Below are 24893 nucleotides of genomic sequence, written 5' to 3' on the forward strand. Positions count from 1 at the left end.
TCTTACAAATTTTTTTCAATTTATTTGTTATTTTTTCAAAAATTATATGTCCAGAAAGTTAGACCAGTAAAGTTAAAATTTTCAAAAAAAAAAAAAAATATTGTGCTAAATTGTGCTCGACTTGTGCTCATTTGTACTAAAATTCATTTTTCGAAAAACTCAAAATTCCGGGCAAAAAAATAAAAAAACTTATGTAAATTTGTACTAAAATTCATTTTTTGAAAAGCACAAAATTCAGGGGAAAAAAACGAAAAAATTTTTTTATTCGTTTACGTTTAAACTTTTTTTAAAAAAAAAAAAACAAATTTTGTGCCGAGTTGTGCTCTTTTTTGCATAAATTCATTTTTGGAAAAACTCAAAATTCCGGGCAAAAAAATATTTGTAAATTTAAAAAGTTAAACTTTAAAAAAAATATATTGTGCTGAATTGTGCTTAACAAGTACATATACTATTTTGTGAAAAATTTCAATTTTTGAAAAACTCAAAATTCCGGGCAAAAACATAAAAAAAACTTTTTTTACACGACTATTAAGTTTAGAATTTAAAAAGAACAAACATTTTGTTGGAATTGTGCTCAACAAGTGCTGTTTTGTAAAGAAATTCAGTTTTTGAAAAACTTAATATTCCGGGCAAAAAAGTCAAAAAAAAAACTTTTTTTAAACGTCTATAAGATTAAAACTTTTCAAAAAACCTAATTTTCTGCTGAATTGTGTTCGACTTATTGTGCTCTTTTTGTTTTTTGAAAAGTTTAAACTTAGACATATTAAAAAAAAAATTTCGATTTTTTTGCCCGGAATTTTGAGATTTTTCAAAAACGAATTCTAGTACAAATGAGCACAAGTCAAATACAATTCAGTATAATATTTTTTTTTTGAAAACATTAAATTTTTAAATTTGTAAATGTTTTTTGGGTTTTTTTGCCCGGAATTTTGAGTTTCCCTAAAAATGAATTTTATTACAAATGAGCACAAGTCGAGTACAATTTAGTACAATATTTGTTTTTTTGAAATTTTTAAATTTACTAATCTAACTTCCTGGACATATATTGTATATCAAAACATCAAGTTTGGATAAAGTGACTTATTTGTAAGCGCCATCTACGAACAATTTGTCGAACTACAAAACAACGCGCAAGCATCTGTAAACTATCAGAATAATCCATTTAATGCGGAAAATTCCCATCTCGTATTGAGTTGTAAATTTTCAATTTTTTACCAAATATAATTATTGATTATCGATATAATTAGAAAATACAAAAGATTATTGAAAAAAAAAAATGATTGTAATTAGATATGATGCTTATACAATTTTGACGTATGTACAGGAACAGAAATAATGGACAATATATATTTAAAGTTCGTTTGCCCGGTGGCTATTGTAATAAACGCGAGCGCAAAGAAGGAGCAAAAAAAAAAATGAAGGTTAGAAGAGAGGAAAAATGCAGCCAGAACAGAAAAGTTCTTCCCAAGGGACATTGCCGGACGAAATTGATATGTATTCCACGCTGCCTCCAATCTATCGCGGGTCAAGCAGGCGGAATTTTAAACGCAATACGTTCATGGACGCTTTTACTCGATCCTCTCTTGTGTGTTTGATATATACCTTTTATTCTCTGCCTCTGCAAATTCAAAGTCTCTACAGGGTGACTTTTTTTTTAATATATTAGAAAACCTTGATTTTTACTCTTTTGTTTCCAACTTTTTTTTTGAACGACAAAATTAAAACCGAAATCAAAATTATACCTTATTTATGATTTTAGGAATTATTTTATAAATTAAATTAACCCTTAAGTGGCACAATTTGAATGTAAATGTCGAAAAATGCTCGGGTCTACGGGACCCATGGTGCCAGTTAAGGGTTATTATCAAGTAGGTGGCGCCACTTGCAACATGCTCATTTTGAACTGCAACAAAAATGAGTCCAGATTTTTTTTTTGTGTTCCATTAGATAAATATTCAAATTCAAAAAAAAAAAAAATTCGCGCAACTAATGGAATTAGTAGATGTAGTAAATTTTATTTTTTAACACCCAGTATATATTTTCCCGTGTGTCTATTGAAGTATCGCGAATAAAAATTGCTTCTATATACATTCTAAAACTTATGACCGCATAAAGTCCGCAGTCTTATGGCTTATATCGTATCGAATATAGAATGCCTCGAGACTATAGGGAATGGCACTGGTCATCGATGGAAAATTGAATCCTATCCCTTAGGACAGCTCTAAGTATTTTGGGATGAAGTATGCTGACACTTGGAAAATGTTTCTTTTTTTTTACCGCATATGAATATAAACGCACTATATTACTTTAGATGCAGATTTTATACTCGTCGATGATCAAACATTTTTTTTCCAAATCAAAGATTTCAGTTACCAAGTGGAAGATGAAAATTTTTATAAAAAATTGTCAAAAAAAAACTCACCATGTAGAACCCATCCATGATGGCATTTGTCGCAGCAGCGCAAATAATGTTTCCCTGGTACAAACGAGTCGCATGAACATCCTTTGACAGTGCATCTGATGGACTGAAAATAAATAGAAATTTTTTTTTTTTTATTAATTTTTAATACATGGGAAAAAATTTGTTTTTGGTCAAATAAAAACTATTTGGATCAAATAAAAATTATTTTGATCCAAATCAAATAAAGGGAAACAAATTTTGGACCCGGAAAAGTAAGAACATTTCTTAACGTATTTTTTTTAACGTTGAATTCAAATTTATCGTTATATTTTCCACAACACGTCAAATTTCAAAATGGCGGATCCAATATGGCGGACGAAAAAGTAAAAAATAAATTTTAGCTGAAAACTTGTTAATAGGGATTTTTTGGAGTCTCTAATTACAAATATGAAATCAGATTTAATTTTTATTTGAATCAACTATATATATATTTTTTTAGATATATAAATAAAAAATATCTTAAATCTAAATAAATTTTTTTTGTTAAATTTGAATTAAAGGAATTATTTTTTTCAAAGTTTCTTAAAAAATTATTTGCAAAATTTTTTTAATGAAAGATGTTTTTATATCGAAGCAGAAAACATATATATATATATATATAAAATCAAGTTTAGAATATCCTGAGGCTATACACATAGTCATGCTAAAATAATAGTTTAATATTTTGAGTGACCGCTTGGTATAACACCACCCTAGAGACGAAAGGAAGGACCTGCGAGTATAAGGAAAGGGAGATCTACGGATTTTAAGGAACCGTGAATATTTTCCACCCTTCGTCTCTGTGAAATTAACCCCCTGGGAGGCGTCCAATTTTACCGCGCCGAGTCGAACAAAATGCACGCTCTCTAAACTTTTGTCTGGTACAATATATATATATATATAAATTTCCACACAAAACAAAATCTAAAATATATACATATAGCAAACAAATTACAAGAAGAAATATGCTTTTTTGTTCTGTTTTTCAAATCTCAAACAAAAACTGTCAATTTTTAAAATATTATAAGGCATGGAATTTTGAAATTTTTGAAATATATAGAAAAATTGTTAAATGTCAACTTGATTTTTGTAATAAAATTTTTTGTGTAAAAATTTAAATATACGCTTATAGGAAAATAATTAATAAAAATTAAATTATTTTAAAATTTTGCAAATCCGTCAACTGGGGCTATTATTGTCAGCTTCTACGGTTGGGGCTATTATGAACAACTATACAAATTCTTTCTGCTTTATGTCAAAAAATTAAATAATTATATTTAGTGCCCTCTGTAAAAAAAAACAATCAGACAATATTTACCTAAAGCGACAAACTCAAATATTTGAAAACAAAGATTTTATTTATTAAAAACTGGTGTTGTTCATAATAGCCCCTGGGATGCCAAAATAGGCCCAGTTGACGGAAATATAAAAAGCAAATTTACAAAAAAAATGGTAAATATAGAATTTTTTTTCTAAATGACATCAATTTTGATTTTTGGGAATGAAGAAAAAAAAAATTAAAAATAAAATTTTGATACACTTGGGTATTTGGAATTTTATATGGGGATTAATATATAGAGACAAATGAACCATTCCCCTAAAAGCCATGTGTCTTTATACAGATACGAAGCATATACGCACCATAAACTGGAATATATTTTGTCTTCTATCTCTTGTAAAATTTGGTGAAAAAATTGGACAATAATTCGCAGGAGGCAAGTTTTATATTTTATATAATCTCATTGTCATATTATGCAAAATGATGACACATTTCAAAAGTTTTACATTAAGAAAGTGAATTAGAATACTTTATGAAGAATTTCAGTAAAATATTAAAAAAGAATTTTAATATATAAAAAATAATAATTTAAAAAATAATTACAAAATAATTACAAAATAATTTAAAAATAAAAATTAACTAAAAAATTAAGAAATAATAATTTTGAAAATAATTAAAAACGGTAAAAGCGAGGAGAAAGTAAATAGAGACAAAAAAAAAAGCAGACGAAAGTCACGTGATCAAACATGGCGGTAAAAAAACAGCTGATCCATATTTCACACTTAAATTTCAATTTAAAACAGGAAGCATAATATTATCATTATCGAAATATACATAAAACGATATATAAAACTAAAAGGGATATATAATTTTATAAATTTATAACCATTTGACATTTATTTTATCGATAAATCGTCTAATGAATCCTAACATGATACGGAGACATTTGGTCGCTTTTGCTGCGCGTTTTTGTTACTGTCTCCGTGTGGCATTTTCATAAACTATCTATTTGGTATCAAGCCGCCCAAGAGGTAATAACATTTTTACGAGTCACGAAACATTTATTACCGGTTATGCCTCCCGGTCAGTTTATTATATATCGTGTGTGCAGTTTAAGGATGCACAGGTGCCCAAGCGGCTTTTCGCGTCCCACCCAATCACTACAGCAAAGTGCCACGCGTTGCTTTAATCAGAGCCATGTATATAACGGCAAATTTTTTTTTTCCTTCCAAGGATCGTCCTTTCGCGATTTCAATATATATATATATATATACACCTGCAGTCTTAACGAACTTTTTCACTTCCGGTCGAGAAATATTCTTATATATATATACTTTCACCTTTCTCACGCTCTCGTTGACAGAAATTACAGGGTTTTTAATTTTATTTTTTTTATTGAATGTAGAGTGTCAGTTAATGCGATTTGATTATTAGGTATACAGAAACTTTCAGTCACTTAATTATATAATTAAAGATAATTTGATTCCAATAAATTTTTTTTATATCTGAATGAGGGACTTATATAATTCGGTGAAATTGAAAGCGCATCAAGCAACTTTGTGGAATAAGCGCGAGCAAATTCTCTGTGCCAATTGAAATGGGCTTAAATTTTGTATGTACTTTTACAGTCGTACTATATATATATATATATATATATAGTACAAATGGAAACGTTTCGTGTTTAATAATGAAAATGCGCGCAAGCTAATCTTCTGATTCGAAATGCAGTGTGTACTATTAGCGCCACTGAATCTATACTCGCTCACACATCGTTTCGAATTAATTTGACCCGGGGTTTGAATTAAACCTCAAGTATATACCCTATAATCGCGTAAATACGCGTGGTTCCAAAAGCTAGGCATATTAATGAGATCGAGAGGAGACTAGAATTTTGCAATAAATGTGTTTTCTAATCAAACATTCATTATATTAACTGAAGTTTAATTTATACAATTATTTAAATAAATAAAATTAAAATAGTTGAAAGAATTATAAATTAAAATCTCATTGTCATTTTTTCTATTTTTACTTAAAAGTTAGTTCAATTAATAAGATAATAATTATTTTTTTACTTTCAGATCAAATTTGTGGACTTCACACTGCACAGCAGTTATAAAATCAAACAAAACAGCTCCAGGATCAATAACTACTAAATTGGAATATTTTTCATAAAAATGCTTAAAAAAAATTATGAGAGACAGCTAAATATATGTACAACATAATGTCATTTGAAAACCGACTAAACACGATATCTATATATTTGGGAGATTCTTCTAAAAGTGCACCATTTCAACTTTGGATTTTGAATTAATTTTTTCTTTGAATTTTATATTTTTTTGTAATTTTCATTATTTGGTATTGATAAATCATTATCTAAGTTGCGCAAAATTAATTTTCAAAATTATAAAAGTTATATTACATTTATTAACCTCTTGACTGGGGCTATAATTTTACAGAAAGTAGCTAAAATGCGATAAGAAATTTTTTATTGGAATTTAATCAAACCTTCATCATAAGAGTTTTTCCGGTCGCTAATTACGAATGTGATGTCGGATTTTGAAAATTCAAAATGTACAATAATGTAATTCACAATTCACGGTGCGCCAGAAGGAGGTTTAAATAAAAATGAATTGGCACTTAAAAATTATTTTTGATTATGGTCCTAAGATGAATATAACACTTTTCTCAATAGGTTTTAAAATCAGCTTACGTGCCTAATTTAAAACAAATTAAGTTTTAAATATTTAAAAATAGTATTTTATGAGGAACCAGAATTTATTTAATGTATACTTATATGCGTATAGATAATAGATGTTTTAGATTTGAGTTCATATAAATTTATTAACAATGAAGTTATTTTCTTGTTTCGTTTTTATATTTATGCATTACCCGTGTGGAAAAATCTTGTGGAAGTCTAGCGTCTAGAAATAGTCTTTCCAGTCATAGGCAAGCCCGTCTAAACTAGTCGGTCTTGCTATTCGCTAAGAAGCGTTTCAATAGACGTAGTCGAGTTCGTCTTATCTAGACCGTTTTTCAAGACTCAGGCCAGCGACTTTACAGCGCTACTTGACAAACGTATAGGTTATGGTCGTTTGCGGTTGTCAGTGTACTTTTATAGTTGTTGAACTTTTGTGAAATTCTTTTTTTTGTAAAATACTTTTGTAAAACACTTTTGTAAAATACTTTTGTATAATACTTTTGTAAAATACTTTTGTGAAATACTTTTGCGAATTACTTTTGTAATTGTGTACAAATATTTTTACAATTTTTACTAATTACAATTTAATATATTTTATAATTAGTAATTAATATTATTTAAATTATATTTATATATTGCTGTTAATTTCAATAAAAATATTCTTTGTTTTTTTATAGATTTTTGACATTTATTTTTTTAATCGAAGAAAAAACTTTGTCACGAATTTATTTATTTTTATATTATATATCCATTAACATAACCTCAAACTAAAAAGTCGTTTTTAACAAAACTAAAAATATATTTAAAATTTATTACACCCAAATTCGACATATCCAGTTGTACAATATATATTAATTTAAATAATATTAATTACTAATTATAAAATATATTAAATTGTTATTAGTAAAAATTGTAAAAAATATATTATTTAAAAATATTTGTACACAACTACAAAAGTAATTCGCAAAAGTATTTCACAAAAGTATTTCCCAAAAGTATTTTACAAAAGTGCAACAACTATAAAAGTACACTGACAACCGCAAACGACCATAACCTATACGTTTGTCAAGTAGCGCTGTAAAGTCGCTGGCCTGAGTCTTGAAAAACGGTCTAGATAAGACGAACTCGACTACGTCTATTGAAACATCTTTATTATGGATTATTTCAATATTATTCATTATAATTATACCTATAATATTGTAATAATTAAAGAATTATTATTTGATACATTATAGAGATGATAAATCATAAATATAACGTAAAAAACAATATTATTATTAATATATATATTATATTATAATATTATTAACAATAAAGGCAATGGATATGGCTTTTATATAAATAGAAATAATTTTATAATTATATTAAAAATATATATATATAATTTAAGGATAAAAACATTTTGAATTTAGCATAAAGGCGCGCCAAAAACATCACCGGTATTAACAGATTGTCGCCAAGTAGCCAGCGTGGCTCCGTGGTTAGCGTAGTAGGTTTGCGAGTGTTAGGTCGTGGGTTCGGTGCCCAGTGCGAGCGAGATTTTTCAAATTAGATTAGGTGTTATTTCCACAGGTGTTGTTAATTAATCTTAAGTGATAATATAAAAATAGTAAAAAACTTCGGATTAAATTAATTAAATAATAATAAATTTTTTTTGAAATTACTAATAATAATTAAATGAGGAGATAAGTTGTCTTGACTTATAAGATTCCAATACAACTTATCTCCTTATTATTAGTAAATTAAAATCATATTATTAATGAATACTAATGTTGTTTTAATTTTATCTATAAATATAATAATACGTAATATTAATAGGATTATTATTATTATTACTATTATTATTAAGAATTATTGAACGCGACTATCAAGACCTGGCCAGCTTGTCTAACTCTAGACCGTATCATGGAACATTCGTTCCATTTCTGATCGGGGGCTCGACAAGACCGTCTGGCCTGGGTCTATAGAGACGTTAGACAGTCTGTCCAGCGTCCTACCAGCGCCCCGAAATTTTTCCACACGGGTAAGAGTGTCGAACGGTATCTGAAATTCTTTGGCACGAAGAGAGCTTTAATTATCGCTCTGAACGTGAAATAGTATTGATTTTAAAATACTTTTTTTCTCGAAACACGAACACTTTTAACAAAATCAGCAAAAATCCTCATCTTATAAATTTCCTAAATCCAAATGACTGTACGAATCCATAGAAAAACATGGTTGCAAAACAAAAAGTAGAAAAGTAATCTAATAACAGCTGCGACTTTGTGCGCCCTGCATGCTGCTGCCATCTGACGGCGGCAGGAGGTAATGTACCTGTCATTATATTACTTTTCGTTTTGCAATCGTGTTTTTGTATGGATTCGCATAATCTTTTGGATTTAGAAAATTTATAAAAGATAACGATCTCTAGCTGCTTTTGTAAAAAGTGTCTGTCTTTCGAGAAGAAAGTATTTTAAAATCAATGTTTATCATTTTCACGTTAAGTGACGTTTTTGTAGAGCGATAATTAAAGGTCTCTTCTTGCCAAAAAAATTTCAGAGACCATTCGACTCTCTTAAATAAATTTTGTCACTTTTAAAATCGTTCTTTTAACATTATAATTTAATTTTTTAAAATCGGACACAAACACTATAGCAATATAACTATTTATATGTAAAATTGAAAATAAGTAATTATTTTATCATTTATTATAGTATTTATTAGATTAAATAAATTCTGATTCCCTATAAAAAACTGTTTTTATAAAAAAAGAACTCAATTTTATTTAAATCGAGCACGTAAACTGATTTTAAAAACACAGGCATAACTTTTAATTGAGGTATTTTTCTTAGGAACTCGTCACATATTTAATATAAAATAATACAATAATTACAAACAAATTAATAATTGTTAGTTTTAAATATATACCACGTATTTCCAATATGAGAGATTAGTAGTTTTTAAGTGATTATCCTCGGTCAAAATAATAAAAGACATACAAAAAGCAGACAAAATACTAGTATTAATGAGAAGGCGACGGAGATGAAAATTCAGTGATTTTTAAAATTTTTATAATGTTTCATTAGCATTAGGATGTATTATTTTCAATAAAGTAAGTAAAATTTTATCATAACTATATTTTATGATGCTAATATATCAACAGAATTCAGTTATTTATTGAAAAATACATGGTTAGGGAGATGAAATTAATTTTTACTTGCGCGAACCTTCTAACTTTGATTATTTATAAATGCAACATTTATCCTTTTATTTACAAAAAATATAACAGAAAAACAAACTTTGAAACGTTAGCTTTCGTTTAAAATATATTAAAACTGTAATTAAAGTATTTTTCTGATTTTAAAATATGATTATTCGTTACTAAGAAATTTTATACCTAAAAGTGAATACAATAAAGTTTGAAGATTTTTATTAATAGTCAGACTGCAGGGTAAATAAGCATACGTATCAAATAGAAAACCTTATTTTATTTCTGAAACTATTTTTATCTAATTTTCAAAAGTTTAAAAAAACTTGAAAAAGTAAATATAGTGATAGAAATCGTGATGGAGACGTGTCAAATGGCTACAAAGATGAAATTGTTTTACCTTTTATATCAAAAATCTGTTCAATAAAATTGCTTAATTTTTTTACAACAATCTAAACTGGTAAATTTAAAATGTCACTTTCAGGAGAATCACCAATTTATATTTTCTCTGTGTTACGTATAAATAACATAAAAATTTACGATTCTAACTGATATTTTTGTTACTCTTCTCCTCAGTCATCCCTAATTATGTAGCATCCGCAAATTGAAATCTATTAAAAATTATTATTTCTTCTCGATTTGGTTTTTGGCCTTTAACGGTTTTAAAGAATATGAGTATAGAAGCAATCGGGGTGATATTATTTCATCGCGGGATATACCCACGTTAGCGTATAAGCCGTGACTTACTGCTCCTGGGGGTGTCGTCCGTCAGCCCTTGAGATCCTTTCTTATTTCGCGATATTTTGTCGCCTCGCATAAATTTATAACTGGTTGTGTGTGTGTGTGTCCCCCTTCTATTTTTTCTTTTATCCTCTTCTCTCTCTCATTCATTGCTATCCTTTTTTTCCATTCTTTTTTACTGAAGAAATGTCTAGAAAACATAATCGTCCCGAGCACTTTTTTTTCCATTTTGCACACGTATTCCTTGAAACACACTTAGGTCCTTTATCATCGAGAACCTGGGTTTTCTGCTGTGGAAAACCAACCAGTTAATTCCACTACATTTGAACGTATAGCGATAATGGGTGAGAATATATCATACAAATTGCCATTGTGGCCGCGACAATATGCTAAACTAGTGGCTGTTAGCATTTCGTTATTTCTGCATGTATAGACCCGACACTTACGGCTGTTTTTGTATGCGGCGTGTATTGCACAACTCTTCCGGTATAATATATGGTTCAAATAAATCATATCGTACGAGAACGACATTGCATGCGGTTTTATGTTGTGTAGATTTGAAATCAAAAATCAATAAAAAAAAAAAAATATATGAATATCTGTGAGACGCATTAATTAATTTGTTGGTGTTTTTATTTAATAGAATTTTATTTTTTTCAGCCTTTTTGAAGAGGACACGCCAAACTAGCTCCGAATTTCATAAAATATTTACTATTGGTGTTTTTCCTATGAAATTAATAACTAAAACAATCTACACATTTTCTAGTGTGTAGATTTAAAATAAAAATAAATTAAAACTGTAAATATTTTTAAGACGCATTAATTAATTTATTGGAATTTTTATTTAAAAGCATTTTATTTCTTTCATCCTTTATAAGGAATGAGGAGGAGACGCCAAACCAGCTCTGGATACCATAAAATATTTACTATTGGTGTTTTTCCTAAATTTTGCACTTAATAAAAAAGAAAAGGACGAGAAGATTATTAAATTGCAATGACTATTACAGTTATTGAAGAAGTAGCTCCAGATAAAATATTTACTATTGGTGTTTTTCCTAAATTTTGCAATTAACAAGCAAAACAATTTACACATCTTCTAGTGTGTAGATTTAAAATAAAAATCAATAAAAAACTGTAAATATTTTTAAGACGCATTAATTAATTTATTGGAATGTTTATTTAATAGCATTTTATTTCATTCAGACTTTATATGAGGAATGAGGAGGAGACGCCAAACCAGTTCTGGATTCCAAAAATATTTACTATTGGTATTTTTCCTAAATTTTGAAATTAATAACTAAAACAATTTACACAGCTTATGTTGTATAGATTTGAAATAAAAATAAACTGTAAATATTTTTGAGACGCATTAATTAATTTATTGTAATGCTTATTCAAATAGAAATTAATTTATTATTTTCAGCCTTTATGAGGAATGAGGAGGAGACGCCAAAGCAGCTCCGGATTCCATAAAATATTTACTACTGGTGTTTTTCCTAAATTTTGCACTTAATAACCAAGAAAAAGACAAAAACAAGTGGATTATGAAATGTCATGACTGTGAATTTTTACTAGTTATTGAAGAAGCAGCTCCGGATTTCATAAAATATTTTACTATTGGTGTTTTTCCTAAAAACAATTAATAACCAAAAAAAAAAAATCTCCAACATTTTTCCACTAGTGTGGAAAAAATTATTTCAAATATTTCTCATCAAAAAATAAATATAAAAAAAGGTCCTAATTGAAAAATCAGATTTACTCGCGAAAGCCCAAGAATTGTGCACAAGGGCGCGCAAAAGGAGATGAGAAATAAAAGCGAGCCAATTTAAAAAGAGGAAAAAGGGGAAGGAGAAGGCGAAGTTAATCCAAAGGCTTAGCCTTTTCAAGCAAGTCCGATTGCCTTGTGTTATATATCCTGACGTTGGGTTTTTCGGGCGCGCGGGTTAGAGGCACGCGTTAGAGATTTTTTTTTTTAAATGCCAAAAGGAAGAACAATACGACCCCGTTAACGCGTTAATACGCCGCTATGTCGACCGGGGGGGAAGACCTTTTTGGAATTTAATAAACGGCACGGGGCATTTGTTACTCGCGTATATTCGAGCGATATCAACCCTCATATATATATATGTATATACACGTATGTATATATAAATTTGTAAGTTGTGTGTGCGTGTACCGCGTATATAACGTATATGATATTTTAATTTACCGGAGAGCGCGCAGAACCAACTCCACTCTTCGCTTGCCATATTCACCTCTGAATATGTTTATTTTATCAAGCTTGTAACTCTCGTTATCCGACGTAATCAGATTATCTGAATTATACTGACGTCAACATAATGTTTTGCCAGAGAGTACAGAACTTATGCGGGGGGAATCAGAGGATTTGAGATTTTTTAATTTCAATTAATTTCATATGTTATGTATATTACTATATATATATATATATATGTATCGTAGATGCGTGTAAAACATTGCTATATTGATGAATATATATATACATTATTATTGTTGAGCTAAACAATTTAATATATTTGTAGATAATAAGTTATTGGAATAATAGGTTATAGTTCTTCCTAACAATAGAGAAGTTAATTTAGTTGGGATATTAAACAAGGAATAGTTTTCGAATGTTGATGCTAATTTTAGACAATAGTATTGTTTTAAACAATATTGTAATCTCATTAACACGTGTAGAAATTTTACCAGGGCCCAGATCGGAACTGGATCAGGCTGCCTTATTAGGGAACGAAACGCCGCGCGCCTAATGTGATCCTGATTAGGAAATCCAAATTATCTGGTTGCCCTGATCAGGTGTGGCGTTTATTCATATGAGCAAAAAAGTTTTGAACGTTCAAATGACCGAAATTTTGTTTGCAACTTCTTTAAGTAATAATTTTATTATAAAATAATGTTTTAAATATATATCTAAAAACAAGATATTAATTTAATAATTGTTTAATTTACTGTTTTATTTTACGCATTGCCATTATAATGTTTTTTCTCAAAATAAATAAATAGTTTAAAATTTTTTTGGTGCACGGAAAGAAAAGGAATGGTTGGGCCAACCATAGGTATTGATAAATACGTCCCATTAATATTATATGGTTACCACAACCATATCTTTAGTTGATACAACCATAGTATGGTTGGCCTAACCAAAGGTTAGGTTGTCACATCAAAATGACGAAAAATTGCAAATTTGATGTGTCAACCTGACCTTTGGTTGCGCCAACCATACTATGGTTGTATCAACTAAAGATATGGTTGTGGTAACCATATAATATTGATGGGACGTATTTATCAATACCTATGGTTGGCCCAACCATTCCTTTTTCTCCGTGTGGCAATGACAATTACATATTGTTATTTATAAGAAAATATATCTCTAACCTTATAGCTTTCAGTCGATGTAGCATATATATTTTGAACGATATAAGATTGTGCAGGAAACACAAGCTATTAAAAAAAATTCCGAACACTCCCGAAACAATATTTAAATATTAAGATACATAATATTTTTTTTTTTTTTTAATATTTAGGCGATCGCGATTTAAAAAATTTTTTAAACACTCCCGCAAAAAATAATTTTATTAAAATGACAAAAAAATTTTTTTCATTTGCGAAATAAAAGTTTCGAATACTCCCGAAGTTATTTTTTTTGAAACAGTAAAAATATCAAAATAAAAGAAAATAGAGGAAAAATATATTTGTCAAAGTAAAATTTTTTGTAAATTAAGGAACTCACACTCAAGTTAAGACGTCGCTAAACAGGTCAATGCACGATTTGCAACTGAATTATTTTTGGGATTTTCAATTCACATTGTTATTATGACCTTCGTCCTAATGTACACTTTGAACTTCAATGTAAACATACAGTTCATGGATGCAGGTATAATGAAAAATAAATTATGTTTTAAAATTTAAATATTATTATTATTACATTATATTATAAAAATATATATTATATAAAATATATATCTACCTATATTACAAAAAGATATCGCCGCCGCCGCTGTTCCAAGACTCTGAATATAGCCGCAAGTCAAGAGAAGGGGGGGTAGAAGAAAAGGGAGGGGGGGGACTTGAGGCTATATTCAGAGTCTTGAAACGATCTTAACCTTTAAACTTAGGGTTGGGGGAGGGGAAAAGGAGGGGAAAAGAGGAGGGGGGTGGGAGTTGGCGCGCGAAGCCGCTGTTCCAAGACTCTGAATATAGCCGCAAGTCAAGAGAAGGGGGGTAGAAGAGAAGGGGGGGGGACTTGCGGCTATATTCAGAGTCTTGAAACGATCTTAACCTTTAAATTTAGGGTGGGGGGAGGGGAAGAGAGGAGGGGGGATGGGGTTGGCGCGCGAAGCGCGCAGGGGGCATAGCCCCCTAGTATATATATATATATATATTATATATATTATATATTATATTATTCTAAAAAGGTTTCGCCGCTGTCTCCAGTATGAGTCATTCCATATCAAGTGTAACCAACCATTGTACTAACTAATTTAAAAACATGGGTTGGTTACACTTGATATAGAAATTATAGAATGACCCATATATACCTATATTAGTATTTTAGTTCTGTTTTTAACCTTGTATTAGTATTGAAACGAACATAACCTCAAAATTCAAGGTCCTAGGTCTCCAGGATTCAAGGTCATGGAACAAACAACCTTAAAATTCAAGGACATAGGGCATGGGACCTTTAGGTTTAAGGCTATATGTGGCCGACAAACATAACTTCAAATTCCCCTAACCAAGAAACGAACATAACCTTAAAATTAAGCTAAAATTTTGATATCTTTAATATATGCAAGTTTTTAAAAAATTAATCATTAAAGTGGAAAATAATGGAGGCGTAGCTCCCCTAGTATTATTATAATAATATTATTATTATTATTATTATTATTATTATTATTATTATTATTATTATTATTATTATTATTATTATTATATTATATATTATATAATCAAGTTAAAAAGAAATTTATATTTCTAAAACTATTATATATTATAATTAATAGAAATAAAAGTAAACATTAGAATCAATGAAAATATGATCTAAAATTTTCTCAATTAAATTTAAAAATACTTTAAATTAAAAATAAATTCTCAAACCCCTATTATTGAATTTTTTTCCTATATACATATAAATAATACAATGTGAAAAATGTTTTTTTTTTTTTAAACACGCGATGAAATGTAAAATTAAAATTTATAGGTTAAAGCTAATACATTAGAGATACATGAAAGCGTAGATATAATAGATTAAAGACAACGATTTAGAGTGTCACATTCATGATTGGTAATTTCCGATTGTGTCGTAGCGCAGGGGGACATCGATCGCTACTACAGCCAATGACTTTGAATCTCGAGACTGCCACACCTTTCAAAAAAAAAAAAAAAAAAAAAATCCCCCAACGTTGATTTATCCGTTGTTAAACTAAAATGAACCATAATGGCACATAATGGAAGGAAGGTCCTCTATTTGTTTCTCCATTGATGGTCACTTTCCTTCTTCTCGCCTGTTCTATTAAACCCTTTTTCATTACTCTTCCCTCGGTCATCAGAATTTCCTCTCTTTTTTTTTTATTCTTCATTATTCTCGTTCTATTCTCTTTTTCTTTTCTTTACTTCATCTCTGTGTTCATTTATTATTTCTCTGCTGATAGTATATTGAATTTTTCAATTTCAAAATTTATTACTATTATTATTGTTACTATTATTATTATTATTATTGTTTTTATTGTTATTATTTTTATTTTTATTAGTATTATCTGCAAAAAATGGAAATTTGTGACTAAATTTGATTTTGAATTGGCCGATTTTTATAAAAAAAAAGTCACGAAATGCAAATGTTTTTCTTTTTCTTTTAGTATATTTGAGCTTAATTCTCATGTGTCCGTTGTATATTGCATTTTTTATTTTTATATGTTTTTTTATGTGCATTAATGACACGCGGTATATGTATAAAAAAATATACGACACTCGGAGGCTATAACACTTCTTAAAATGAAGTGACACACGCGATCGTTTGGGACCGCCCACGATTTGCATTCGTCCTAAAATTCAATTATATCTACCGTTATTTGGCCTGATGGCTTTCTGACATGGGACATCGTTTCATCGCATGTGCGCCTTCTCTCTCTATGTCTCTCCAATAATTCCATTTATTGGACGCTTTTAAAATTTATATATATATATATATATATATATATATATATATATATATATATATATAGTGTGGTTCATTGAAAGAGGTCACGATCGTTAAAAGAGTTTAGATCTATTGCGTCTAATTTTTTTAACAATTTAAAGAGAATACAAGTTGAACCTCCGAAATGTGACAGTTTGCTGGGAGAATTTATCAGGATTGGAGAATTTATCTATGAGGTAAATTATGTTCACAACCCTGGGAATTATATTGCACTTTGAATATTTTATGTGTAACATTTCGGATGCTCTACTATATATAGCAAAGCATTTTAGTATATTCTACCTACCTATCCCTGAAATTGGTATGCGCAGAACAGTGCAAAAATGCCGAAATTTTATTTGTTCGAATTAATATTTTGCAGAATTTTCATCGAAATGATTTTTTATATTAAAGAATTTTTATAAAATTAAAAATTCACTTCACAGAATTTTTATTTGTTCAAATTTTTATTTGTCAGAATTTTTATTTACTCGAATTTTCATTTAACATAATAGGCATTTTAAAGAATTTTTATTGGGTAGAATTTTATTGAATAAAATTTTCATTTTATTCTTTCAGATAAATATTTTCATTTGTTCGAATTATTATTTAATATAATAATTTCCATATAACCGATTTTTCATACTATAGAATTTTTATACTTAACCGAAAAATCATTTAACAGAATTTTTAATTGATAGAATTTTCATTTGTCCTAGGAATAAAATGCAAATGGCCGAACATATCGGCAGAAAGATTTCGACGCGATTTTGAAAATCAACCAATCAAAAATTATTCATAAAATTGTGATTGGTTGATTTTAAAAATCGCGCTAAAATCGATTTTTTATTCGGCCATTTGCAATTTCGGACAAATGATAATTCTATCAATTAAAAATTCTGTTAAATGATTTTATTTCCAAGTTAACTCATTATGAGATAATTTTAACTCTGTTAGAAGAAAAACTTTACTCTGCTATTATGACATGGTAACTCGACATTTTGATTCGTCCAACTAAATATAGCATAGAAACAAACTAAAATTAACGCGCGAAAATTTAAAATTCAAATTCAAAATAAAGAATACTTTTTTCTAATATATTCAAATATATACGTTACCCACTTGGAAAGATTCCCCGGAAAGTGCCCCCTGGAGGTTCTATCAGAATTCCGTCGGAACTTCCAGCGTAATTCCGTCGGAATTCCATCGGAGTTCCAAAGAATTTCCGATGGGATTCCGACGGAATTTCGATTAATTTTTTCAAAATTTTTAGAGTTCTCATTCCATCGGAATCCCATTGGAAATTCTTTGGAACTCCGATGAAATTCCGACGAAATTACGTTGGAAGTTCCGGCGGAATTCTGATAGAACCTCCAGGGGGCACTTTCCGTGGAATGTTTCCAAGTGGGTATTCAGAATTTCCAGATATTTTTCCATGTATCAGCACTGCGTTTTGTTAGAAGGCGAAATTTTTTATCCATTCTTTAAAGGAAAATTGAAAATTATCCTATTTTTCGACTAAAATTTATCCTAACCGTTGGAGAAATTTATCTTACAAATAATTTTTACCCCAAAATCGAAGTCTTGGTATTTTATTTTACTTTTTATTTTGTCATTAGGTTCACATTGATACAAAATAATTGTTTTCTATATAAATAAAAATAATCGTACGTTCTATAAATGTAACAAACACACACACATATACAGTAAATTTTACTCATTTTCTCATTCTTAATTAAGTTTCAACCTTCGTCTGAGAGTTTCTTTTATTTCGTTTCGAACAACGTGTGTAGGACGTGCCAGACCTTTGTCTCTCGAAGGGGAGAAAAAAAAGCTTTCACTGCGCCATATAGAGAGCGAGAGAGACAGAGAAAACAATAATTTACCGATGATGGTTCCAATTTCGGCTGTTCGTTTCGTGACAAAGTCGTGTGTGACCATTGATGATGGGCAAGAATCTATAATAAATCCCACAAGGAAAAAAAAAGGGGCGTGATGTAACGATGGGACTATTTCGTGACAGAAGGTCATGATCCTCACGTGGATGAATGTTCAAAAAAGTATAAGGCGTCAAGGTGCGGATGAGTTCATAAGAAAATTTAGATATATATATTTTTTATTGTTGACCAAACAATTGATTTTAAATAAAACTATTATTATATATCAATTTAAATTATTTTCTATTATAATTTGCGTTTCTCTTGTTAAAATAATAATTTTGAATATACTTTCTTCTAGAGAAATATATTATATATACTTTCAAATAAAAATTAAAACTAATTTCTTCATTTCTCCATTTAACGGTTAGAAAAAATTTCATAGTAAAAAAACTACTTTAAAAAAAAATGGATAATAAAATATAACATGTTGAGAAGATATAAAATCCTTCAAATGGAAAGTAGGACAACTAGAGGTGCAATTTTAGTGGAATTTTCGCAATCACAGTGTATGTATATATATGTATATATACCCTTTAAAACTAGGCGATTCATGATGATAGAAAACCGTCAAAACCAATTAGTTTAAAGTACATGGAGAATTGAAAAGGTTGGCGCTGATATTCCTTTGACGATGACTCGTTAAAAACCCATGTATATCCAATAAGTTTCCCATAAGCTATATAGGTGTGCGCCTTTGCACTATATTATCTAAAAAAAAAAAAAAAAAAATGGGTGGTGGGGTGGAGAACGAGTTCCAAAAGTGAGTTATGAAGGCAGCTCTTGCTTCGTGGCACTTATGTGTGCGGTTACATACCCCAGAAAGCTCTGTCTGGGCGAAGAAAAAGAAATAAGGACATGTAGAATAAAAATAAAAAGTCACATATATATATATACCCAGATAACCAAGCGTACTAATCGTTATTTACGAGTACGGCGTACTAGTATTATACTAGTTTTATACAAGTACAAAATAATGATATATGTCGTACCAGTACGGTACTAGTACAATAAAAGTATGTCGTACTGTTAGAATTGTAAAATATGATTACTCGATAAAAGTATAGTACTAGTACAATACCAGTACGTCGTACTTCTGAAATAAGAAGCACAACATACTTGTACGATACAAGTATAATACTGGTACGTCGTACTGGGAGTCTTTGCTGGTAATGCCAACCCAACCTCACTTTCTTGACAATTGTCAAATATGAACGCGTCACTGAAAACGGTGCAATAAATGTTGGTGAAAAAAGTGGTTTATGATGCAGCAAAAGAGTATTAACGTTTGTAACTTGTGCTTCTGTACTTATCTTGAATATCCGAGATTAAATTTATATTAAATCATCGATCTTTATAAGATTTATATTCTTTTACTTTGACATGGTGCCGTGGTGTTATTTCATTGAAAAACATCAAAATCTTTTACATTTATAATGAGAAAAATTCATAAATTCGGTCTTGATCATATTGATATATTTTTAAATTCAATTGTGTGTTATTTCGTTATAGTTTTTCTTATACATATAACATATTTATAGGTTAGGATGTGATAATATGTTTTTCAAAGCAATTTATAACATCAAGTTTAAAATTCTTTTGAAATAATGTTTAAATGTAAAGAAATAATCAATTAATATTTGATAATATAAAACACCAGATATTTTAAGATAAGTGAGAATACAAGTTACATATATGATGTAAATAAAAAAAATGATTTTCTTTTGAATAATAAATGAAAATAATGAAAATACTATTGTGGGAAGAGAAAGGGGAGGGTATATAATATTTTATATTGTACATCATACTAGTATTGTACTAGTACAATAACAGTACGTTATACTAAGTCACAAAAGTTTTCAGTACGTCGTACTCGTATAGTACTCGTATTCTACCGATATTGCATACCGGTACGCCGTACTAGTACAGTACCTGGTACCGTGCGAAGGTACATGGCTGGTACAGTACTAGTACGTCTAGTACGTCGTACTAGTATTATACTACTACCGTACTAGTACGTGTGTTATCTGGGTATATATATATATATATATATAAATAATAAGAAAAGCAAAAAGGAGTGGAAATAAAAAATGAAACTTCCTGACAAAGAAAGTCTTATGTTCAGAATGTATTTGTTTAATCAATTATAAAAGAAGAAACTACTTTGTAAAATTAATTTACGAAAATTGACAAGTTAGAAATAGTTGTATTTTGAGGTTAGGAATATTGTGAATTAACACCCTGTGTTATGTTTGAACTAAGGCCTTGAATTCTGGAAACATATGACTTAGAATTTTGAGGTTATGTTTGATCTCTGACCTTGAATCCTGGAAACCTATGTCCTTAAATTTTAAGGTTATGTTTGATTCATGACCTTTAATCCTATAGACCTTGGAACTTGAATTTTGAGGTTACGTTCGTTTTAATACTAATATAGGTAGACATATGGGTCGTTTCGCGTCAATTCGCCTGTGGTTTTAAGGTTAAAATCAGAACTAAAATACTAATATAGGTATATCTACCTATATTACAAAAAGATATCGCCGCCAACGCCGCTGTTCCAAAACTCTGAATATAGCCGCAAGTCAAGAGAAGGGGGGGGGGTAGTAGAGAAGGGAGGGGAGGGGACTTGTGGCTATATTCAGAGTCTTGAAACGATCTTAACCTCTAAATTTAGGGTGGGGGAGGGGGAAAGGAGGGGAAGAAGGGAGGGGGGAATTTCGACACTACGCTGGAATTCGCTGTACTTGCCTACCATGCAATTCACGTACCGTTCAGAATTTGTCTCGAAAATTTTAGAGAATGGGGGTTGGTGCGCAAGGGGCGTAGCCCCCTAGTATATATATATATGGGTCATTCCATGTCAAGAGTAACCAATCTAACCTAACCTTGTCATAAACATGGATTGTGTACACTTGACATGAAATGACCAATACTGGAGAATTTTCGAAAAGGAAAATTGAAAACAATAATGAAGGTGTGTGTGTGTGTGTTGGAGATGAGATGTAAAGAAGATCACACCCTAATCCGTTCGGCTTTTGGCATACACATATATATACTATAATGCCAACCCCGTCGCGTTTTTTCTTGAGTCGATGTGTGATATATCGGCTCGTTAAAATCCTCGGGAATAAAATATCTTTGGAGGATCTTAGGGCGAAGGTCGTCATCGCCGAAAGGGCTCTCTTGCAAAAGGTATATAGAATCTGTGATACAGCCCAGAGTGAGAAAGAGTGTGAGAGGGACAGTAGATGTATATATATATATATATACACATCCCATTCGCGGCCTCTTACATCGTTGAAAGGTGCGAACATTGTTAACAAGTCCCGTATTTTATACGCTTCTTGTTGTTTCTGAACGCTAACTTCCATCAGTGGTGCTTCTTTCAAACCCTGGCATATGCACACTCAATGAAAAACTACAATGTCATGAGAGGGAATATTATATTAAACTATTTTTAAATTTTAACATATATCAAAAAGTACTAAATAAAATTTCAAATCAATAATTTTTACATAAATAATATGAAATCTCTATTTTAAAAGTATAAATCACCCTTTGGTAGGTTGCGCCATCTGTACAATATCGTCAATATAAATGATAGTTTCCACCTTTCTTAGAGTGGTATAGCTTAACATATTTAATTGTCACCACTCGCCATGTATCATAATTCTCATCAACTACCGCACTCTGCTCTAGTAAAAATTTAGTGACTTTATTGTTAAAATTAAAAGTTATTAAATTTTCACTAGAGCAGGGTGCGGTAGTGACAAATGGCGAGTGTGGGAACAATGAAAACCAACCATATATGAGACAAATTTATAAATTGACTTATTTTATTTTCTTTATATGTTCGCTTATTTTGTCAACGTTTTTCTTTATATTGACAAATGATTTTTTGATTGACGGTTATTGGCAATGTATGCGCGCGCATCATCTTGATCCGATTTAGCTATTGTGGAAGCAGCCTTATATAAAGTACCTAATTTATTTTTTCTTCAATCATATTTAAAAATTCATAAAAAAAATTATTTTAATTAAATATAAATTAAGTGAAAAAAATAAGCGGTAAAAGAGGGTAAAACAATTTTCACTAGAAAAAAAATGTTTAAATTAACATATATGAACAAAAAAAAAAAAAAAAAGATTGAGAACCGCGTCGCGGATATTTTCGAAACTTGTTACTAAAGCTGCCATAATTTTCAATATAAACAATGTTTTTGGCACAGACACATCAACTGATGCCATTTCTTACAAATCCTTCCTATGTAGAACAATGACGGTCGTTTACCATTAGTGATTAACTTTTGTGCGGTGTATTTTAAAGGCCGTCTCGATGCATCTAAACACGGTGATCATTCGTTGGTATATATATATATATATATATATATATATATATATATATTTAATTCCAGTAATAGACTGTGCGATGATAAATTACTGACATTTTGAGATGTGTATATATGTATATGTACTTTTAAACATACAAGGAAAATTTGTTTATATAATTATATGACCCGAAGGAAGTACATATATACTATGTAACATCATATATATTTACATGCGGGAAATTAAATTCACGTTATATAGTTATAAGCGAAACGATATCCCTCATCTATATGCGAGTGCTCTGATGCAATAATAAAATTCGTCACATATCGTAAAAAGCCATCTATATATAAATACAATAATAAATTTTTACCAGCTCCTATATACTTTAATATGTCGCGTTTATAATTTTCATAAAAATTGAATGTAAAATTGATTACGTGATGTGTTTATGATATTATATAGCTATATTTTAAAGATAAATCTAGAAATATATGTATAATTTAATAATACTTAACTATATATATATATATATATATACGGATAAAAACGGAACAATTTTCAAGAAAGTAAAATTTCCCCATGCAGAAATTGCCTGACTTTGCACTATTTAAAGTAAGGCATTTTGGTAAGGGCCTATTAGGGAATGAAACACCGTGCCTGATTAGAAAAACCACATTTTTGCCCTGATTTGGTTCTGATCAGATGTGGCGTTTCATTCCCTACTAGGATCCTGGTAGGGCAATTTATAAACGGATACGTATCCAACGTTGTATTGCGAAGTTAGCTAATTATTTACTTAAAAAAAAAGTTATACATATACAAAAAAACAAAACTTGGTCCACTGATGACTATACATTTCCCTATAAATATTATTTTCATTTTTATCTAAAAAATAGTGCATTAAAGATTTATTTCTCCTACATATATAGTGATTATAACTTCTTCCGCAAATTCTCATCAAAAAATAATTTAATAACTCTCAACCTCAAATCAAAAATTTTCTTCTATCATTTTAACATACACTCACGCAGTTATTCATTATATATATATATATATGAAAGAATAAAAATACAGGTTTCAAAAGGCAATAAAATTTCAACTATCGAATCTCTTTTGAAATCAAAGGACTCGATATCCGGTCGCCGGTTCACTTTATTTTCCGCAAGTGCTTCCGGACATTCTCCTCACGCTGCCGCCGTGTGGCAATGCCAGAAGGTTAGGTTAAGTAACACGGGAAGGGGGGTAGGGGATGATGATGGTGCTGCGCGGAGAGAGTACATGAATGGTTTAGGGTTGGGGTTAAAAGAGAGATAGAGAGAGAGAGACAGAGATAGAGAGGGAGGAAAAGAAGGAAGGAAGGAAGGAGCGGGAACGGTAAAGGGGGTGACACAGTCGAAAGGGTTCAGTTCAGATATATACGATTTTCGGTGAGACGATGTTGGAAATTGATAGGATGAGAGAGGGGGAGGGGTGAGGGGGGGTAAAGAGGGTAGAAGAAGAAGAAGGGTGAGTTGTGTGGCCAAGAGAGGAGTAGGGAGAAAGAGAGAGAGACAAGAGTGAAGGGGTGGTTGAAAAGGTGGATGGGTGGGTGCTGCCTCCTGCACACTTGCCCCAGGGGCGGCGTATTGATCCGGAGGCGGCGGCGGTCATCCGGCCGCTAATTAAATGCCAATCGCCAACCCCCTTCTCTCTACACTCGATTCACCCTCTACTTGCTGTGCACCGGGGTCTTCGACGATCCGCCCCCTTTGTACCCACACATACACAAACCAAAGCTATACATACCCCATTTCATATCCTCATACCAGTCGTTTCATCTTTGACTATGGTATGCGACGAGTTTACCTTTATTACCATCCCACAAACCGATATTTTATATCTACGAAAAAAGAATTCATTTTCGTCCATATACTTTCTCTAAATTAACTTCATTTTGTCATTATGGGGTAAAGTTGCACACATTTTTTTTTATGCTTTAGTTTCTGCAACTTGCGCGCGCATTATATATGTATAGTATATTAGACTATGTCATTTGTGACTTCTGAGTCGATTCTATGACGTCAGATAGTTGGAGGAACAATAAGCA

The 24893-nt window shown here is 30.2% G+C and overlaps 1 protein-coding gene across 3 annotated transcripts in view; it reads right to left on the reverse strand.

Moving 5' to 3' along the window:
* The window catches only part of LOC127283956 (zinc finger protein basonuclin-1-like), a 528269-nt gene that overhangs the window by 324127 nt on the left and 179249 nt on the right, over positions 1 to 24893 (reverse strand). For all 3 annotated transcript variants that reach the window (XM_051309164.1, XM_051309163.1, XM_051309165.1), the window contains exon 3: positions 2423 to 2525. In XM_051309164.1, coding sequence (XP_051165121.1) covers positions 2423 to 2525 — 103 coding nt within the window. The remainder of the gene's footprint in view (positions 1 to 2422; positions 2526 to 24893) is intronic.

This window comes from Leptopilina boulardi, unplaced genomic scaffold (genome assembly GCF_019393585.1).
Source record: "Leptopilina boulardi isolate dan_hultmark-lab unplaced genomic scaffold, ZJU_Lbou_2.1 LbouV2_316, whole genome shotgun sequence".
Taxonomy (NCBI): Eukaryota; Metazoa; Arthropoda; class Insecta; order Hymenoptera; family Figitidae; genus Leptopilina; species Leptopilina boulardi.